Source organism: Clupea harengus, chromosome 18 (genome assembly GCF_900700415.2).
Source record: "Clupea harengus chromosome 18, Ch_v2.0.2, whole genome shotgun sequence".
Lineage (NCBI taxonomy): Eukaryota > Metazoa > Chordata > Actinopteri > Clupeiformes > Clupeidae > Clupea > Clupea harengus.
Genome location: NC_045169.1, coordinates 8,962,574 through 8,969,057, shown reverse-complemented (window position 1 = coordinate 8,969,057; position 6,484 = coordinate 8,962,574). Strand labels below are relative to the sequence as shown.

General features: G+C 44.5%; 1 protein-coding gene across 1 annotated transcript in view; it reads left to right on the top strand.

Annotated features, from left to right (window-relative positions):
- The window catches only part of ctc1 (CTS telomere maintenance complex component 1), a 14,716-nt gene extending 11,247 nt beyond the window's left edge, over positions 1 to 3,469 (top strand). The window contains exons 19-22 of the mRNA XM_031584875.1: positions 1,581 to 1,645; positions 2,010 to 2,166; positions 2,532 to 2,646; positions 3,123 to 3,469. Of these exons, the coding sequence (XP_031440735.1) occupies positions 1,581 to 1,645; positions 2,010 to 2,166; positions 2,532 to 2,646; positions 3,123 to 3,232 (447 nt within the window). The 3' untranslated portion in view covers positions 3,233 to 3,469. The remainder of the gene's footprint in view (positions 1 to 1,580; positions 1,646 to 2,009; positions 2,167 to 2,531; positions 2,647 to 3,122) is intronic.
- Positions 3,470 to 6,484: the final 3,015 nt, after the last annotated feature.

Below are 6,484 nucleotides of genomic sequence, written 5' to 3'. Positions count from 1 at the left end.
TAATGGTAGGTGCATTTTAACAGTGAGAAATAGAATATCAACAAACAAATCCAGAAAACTGCATTTTATAACATTTATGACTTTATTTGTATTTCATGCAGAAAATAAGTATTTGAACCCCCAAGCAAACAGCAAGAATTCTGGCTCCCAATGACCAGTTATGTGCCCAAGAAGCACACAGATTAGTCCTCATTAGGCCTAACAAGGTACACCTGATCTCAACTGGTGACGTGTATAAAAGAAACCTGTCCAAAGAATCATACTTCACACCTTCAACCTCACCACCATGGGCAAGACCAAAGAGTTGACCAAGGACGTCAGAGATAAGATTGTAGACCTGCACAAGGCTGGAATGGGTTACAAAACCATCGGCAAGCAGCTTGGTCAGAAGCAGACAACTATTGGTGCGATTATTCGTAAATGGAAGCAACACCAAACAACTGTCCATCGCTCTAGGTCTGGGGCTCCATGCAAGGTATCCCCTCGTGCGGTATCGGTGATCATCCGAAAGGTGCAGAATATCCCCAGAACTACACAGGGGGAGCTTGTGAATGATCTCAAGGCAGCTGGGACCACAGTCACCAAGAAAACCATTGGCAACACACTACGCCGTAATGGTTTGAAGTACTGCAGAACTCGCAAGGTCCCCCTGCTCAAGGAAGCACATGTACAGGGCCGTCTGAAGTTTGACAATGAACACTTGAATGATTCTAAGGAGGATTGGGAGACAGGATGTGGTCAGATGAGACCAAAATCAAGCTCTTTGGCATCAACTCCACTTGCCGCGTTTGGAGGGGGAAGAATGCTGAATATGACACCATCCCCACCGTCAAGCATGGAGGTGGAAACATTATGCTTTGGGGCTGTTTCTCTGCCAAGGGTACGGGACGACTCCACTGCATCGAGGGGACTATGGATGGGGCCATGTAATATGGAATATTGGGCTTGAACCTCATTCCCTCATTCCCTCCCATTGAAAACGCAACCTTAAGGATTTGGAGAAGATCTGCAAAGAGGAGTGGACCAAAATCCCTCCTGAGATGTGTGTAAACCTGGTGACCAACTACAAGAAAAGTCTGACGTCTGTGCTTGCCAACAAGGGTTATTCCACCAAGTACTAAGTCATGTTTTGCTAGGGGTTCAAATACTTATTTTCTGCATCAAATGCAAATTAAGTCATAAATGTTATAAAATGCAGTTTTCTGGATTTTTTTGTTGATATTCTGTTTCTCACTGTTAAAATACACCTACTATTACAATTATAGATCACACATTTCTTTGCAAGTGGCCAAACTTGCGAAATCGGCAGGGGTTCAAATACTTATTTTCCCCACTGTATATATATATATATATAAATGTGTGTGTGTGTGTGTGTGTGTATGTATGTGTGTGTGTGTGTGTGTGCGCGCGCGCGCGCGCCTGTGTGTGTGTGTTAATATATACTGTTTGTGTGTGTGCGGGGTTAGACATGGGGTGGGATGGGGTTAGACAGACAGAAACATGATGGAGGAGGGAGAGAGAGAACGGACAGTCAGGTGTTAAGATTTTTCCCTTTGCCCTTTATCTGGTGACTTCCACAGGATGGATGCAGCAGGACATTTCCCTCCTGTGAATCAAGCACCGCAGTGTTCCAGGCAGAGGCCAAGTGAGTATGTGAGAGGGAGCGCTGTGCGTGACCTAGAAGTGCCAAAGAATGTATATCATCACTAGAATAAATGTGATTGGTGGATTCAGAAATAAAATATTCAGAATGATGAAGGGTAATAAACTGCTTCAATATGTAATTCCTAATAAAACTTGACTGGATGTGTAATGTGTGTGTGTGTGTGTGTGTGTGTGTGTGTGTGTGTGTGTGTGTGTGTGTGTGTGTGTGTGTGTGTGTGTGTGTGTGTGTGTGTGTGTGTGTGTGTGTGTGTGTGTGTGTGTGTGTGTGTGTGTGTGTGTGTGTGTGTGTGTAATGTGTGTGTGTGTGTGTGTGTGTGTGTGTGTGTGTGTGTGTGTGTCTTTAGAGTGGCTGTAGAGGATGGCACTGCAGAGGCCCACGTTTGGTTCTCCTCTGAGACGGTTCCTGCACTGTTGGTGCTAGGGGCAACAGAGTGGGAGGGACTTCAGTGGCGCATGAGGGTCAGAGGCCACCTTCGACTGTATGCTCGGGGGCGGGACATGGTGAGCACTTCATTAATACACCGTTCTTGTGTATGCACTGAAGAACTGAGGAGGAAGGGTGCATGTAGACGCATTGTGATATGGAGCTGTCTACAGAATCTACTTCCTCTCTACGATTTAACATTCTGGACACTTTAACAGCCTGACTAATGTAGGAGAATATTGTTCCGTGTGTGTGTGTGTGTGTGTGTGTGTGTGTGTGTGTGTGTGTGTGTGTGTGTGTGTGTGTGTGTGTGTGTGTGTGTGTGTGTGTGTGTGTGTGTGTGTGTGTGTGTGTGTGTGTGTGTGTGTGTGTGTGTGTGTGTGTGTGTGTGTGTGTGTGTGTGTGTGTGTGTGTGTGTGTGTGTGTGTGTGTGTGTGTGCAGGTCAGCGATATGAATCCGGAGGACCCTCTCGTGCAGTACCTGTGTGTGTTGTGTTCCAGTAGCAGCATCTGTCGGGAGCTCACCCTCACCTGCCAACTACGCTCTCAGAAGCAAGGTAGAACACATACATCCGTACGCACACACATCCCCACGCCCATGTACACACACACACACACACGCACACACACGCCTTTACCCATACCGACACACATTCACCCTCACACACCCTTAGACACAAACACACACACACACACAAATAAGAAGATAACAGCATAGTTACTTAAAGCTACTAGTATTAGTAAAAATAGATTTTTCTTTCTTGGTTCTGTGAGTATTACCCATTTTAGCCTGGTCAAGGCTGAAGTAAGCAACAGCTTTCAGGTGAAGCATGTGTTCTTTAAAAGCCTTTTCAAAAGGACACAAACACACACACACACACACACGCACACACCATGCCCATGGCCATGCCCATGCCAATACTAATGCACACATTCACCCCCCCCCCCCACACACACACACACACACACACACATTCTATTTTCAAGTAAGTTACACAGTCTGACACGCTCGATGGGGTTTGGTGTGTTTCAGAGCCCCAGCTGAGGAGGATAAAGCGAGGAGAGAGAGAGTTCCTGACCAAATTCCCCTCTCCACTTCAGCTGGCCTGCACACACACTACGCCACTGCCACACACACTCTGAGGTGTGTGTGCATGTGTGTGTGTGTGTGTGATTTTGTTTACCTTTAAGTCGAAAATGTTCAGCAGTTCAGCAGCACTTCAGCAGTTCATGACTTGTCGGGTGGGTTGTGCTGGATAAATTTAACCCATCACATGAATAGATCAGAACTTGGAAGATGTGCAATAAATGTAATTAAGTATGTAATTATTGTTCAGAAAATATTTAATGCAACAATTAAATAAAATGTTCTTAATTATATTAAGACCCGTTGTATTTGTTGTTCAGCTGTGTGTGTGTGCGCGTGTGTGTGTGTGTTTGCGTGTGCGTGCTTGTTCGTGCGTGTGTGTCTGTGTGTGTGTGTGGGTGCGTGTGTCTGTGTGTGTCTGTGTGTGTGTGTGGGTTAACCTCTGCTATTGACCTGGCCTGATTCCCTGGCCCGAGGCAACCTCCTCCTCCATGGCCGTAACGCTTTGATCTCATCCTGCCATTGAGTGCAGTGCAGTGCAGTGCATTGGTGCTTATTGGTGATGAAGGTCAAGGTAACACAGGCGGCCATCTTTGCCCCTCATTTGTAGGATGAATTGCATCAGGCTCCCTCAGCTGGCTGCTTGCTGAAGGTGTCTGCTGTCAGGGGTCTGACCATTCATCACAAGGACTCTTGGTCATAGGGTGCAATAAACAGCATTGCCTTAGATTGGCAGATGACCAACTGTCCTTGTGCCTAAAGAAAGGAATTCTGATGTATTTCTGCACACATACTGTTTTTTCTGTCTCCTTTACATTTCCACCTTGCAACTCCTATATCCACTGTCTCCTATATCCACTTTTTATGAGAAGTGCTGTGTATTGCTTAACAAGATCGGTGACTCTCAAACCAGAAAGAAAAACATCTGACATTTCATGACCTGGGATGACCTCTTCAGGGTTCCCGCGGGTCCTTAAAAAGTCTTAAAATGTCTTAAATTAAAATTCGGGTAATTAAGGTCTTAAATTGTCTTAAATTTCACGTAAAGTTGCTGTATGTATTAATTTTTTTGCCGGTGCGCTTAATGACGATGAGAAAGCACAGTGGTGCATCGTAAAACATCTAATAGTTGATTAATTTAGTATTGTGTGAAATGAATCTCCGCAATTTAATAGCTGTTTACGGTACGTCGGCTACAGACGCTGACGTCAGGCTGCGTGTCGCCATTACGCGGTGGTCGATGTGAGGTTCGACACACACACACACACACACACTTGGGTATCTCCAAGTAATCTGTGAACGCAAGCTGTCATGAATATTTCTTTCAAGCTTGTTTGTTTGGCCAACCCATGTCACCATGACACGCTTTTTATTTTGAGTCTTCTGGTCTGTTCGAAATGGAAGGTAGCTGCCTCAATGCCGTAATTGACAGGTGTATTACAAGACGTCTTTCGGGTGAAAGCGTTGGTTTCGAGCGGCCTTTTTAAGATGGCATTTACGGTAACATGTAACGTTGGTACGCTGCAATAACGTTATGCTATTTAAAGTAGGCTAACGTGCTAAAGTCAGACAGTTGGCTGACAGACGCCTCGCAAATCACATCAACCATTTTTGCTGGTTACAATAACGGTGTTATCGGATAGTACAGTGTCTTTTTCTCGGTAACTTTTGACAAATCTAAGCGTGAAAACGCACATTTACAATGTGCATTTACATAAAAGACATGGCCGTCAGGCGAGTTTGGTCCGGAGTTTAGCTGCTAAAGTTATCTCCTGTCCTGTCGTTTAAAGCAAACCTTTTAGCTCTGGCATTGGTCTCCCATTATGTATTTATCACTTCACTGGATTGGAAGACCATTTTCCAGGCTCTCGCATGCCCCCTTCATTGAGGCAGAGGTTACGTTTGCCTCCCCTATGTGCTTTTTCACTGTGGTTTTATGACAGATCAGCAAGACTAAATAGCTTCTTCACATACGTGAAATACATTACATTACCTATTCTATGGATACAAACGACATATAATAACAGTGTCTACAAATAATTCAGTGATGACAAACAATGAGAAAGCAAAAGGCATGTGCTCAACCCAGTGTGTGAGGGATTGCACAAACTGAGATGAGGCGCAGCTCGTTGCTGCCTCACCTCGCGAGTCGCCTCTGTTTGAACTGGAACATGCTCATGGTCAAATTCAGCGATTTTGATTTCAAAAAATGATCGGAATCATACAAACATTTTATTTAAATTACAGATCAGTAGATAATTATTAATATTTATTTAGTTTTTTACTTTTTATGAGGCTCTGCCTCCCCTGACCACACGTCCCTATTTAATCTGAAACACTGACCCATTTTCTACTGCCGGGCGCTTCACTGCAACTGAACAAATGTACCACTCTCCTACTTCAGTTTGTTTTCAGAATGAGATAATTTTAGAAGGAGGATGCCATTACTGTGGCTCAACTAGAGGCAGGTTGGGTTGGCCTGTGCCCGTGCAACATTCAACACAGGAATGTTTATGATTAAACTGTTACCAGAGCACACAATTGTTTACAACAGCACAAAGTTCTTCATAGATCTAGCCTCATAATTTTGTTGTCAAAGTGCACCAGATTGATGCATTGAACTTTAAAATGTGCAAAATGTTCTTGTATATAAAATATATTCCCCGGGGAGCATGCCCCGGACCCTCCTAGGGGGTTTGCATCGTTGTCACCTTTTTCATCCCTGATGAGTTTGCACCCCTGAATTGAGTATTCCAAAGCAATTGTGACATTTTTGGGTCTTAAATTATATTTGTTGAGGTCTTAAAAAAGTCTTAAAAAGCATTACATTTGACTTTTGAAATGGTGCAAGAACCCTGCTCTTGTATCTCACCCCAAGCTCAGGCCAGTGGCCAAAGCCCTTCTCCTGTTGTGGCCCCAACACTAACACTTAACACTACTCTCTCTGTTACTCTCTGTTACCTTTAGCTTATGACAACAGCCTATTTCACAGTTAATGTATGAACAGTCACATGAATGGTTCAACCAAGAAGAATCATAATCTAGATCACATGAGAACGCCATCAAACTCTTAATTACCATGGAGACCGGGCAGTGAGAGGTTCAGTATCTGTAATACGCAGGATATTACCGATTCGGGCAGTGTTATATTCTCCGCACTCAGTTTCCACACGTGGAATACGGGGACAAATACACACCCTTGTGAACACGACACAGCATGGTCCATGCCATGAGTATGCCGGTTTAAACCCCCATCCACCCCTCAACCAATCACCAGCTTTCCAAAGAGTCGGTGGGAGGGGCTTCCC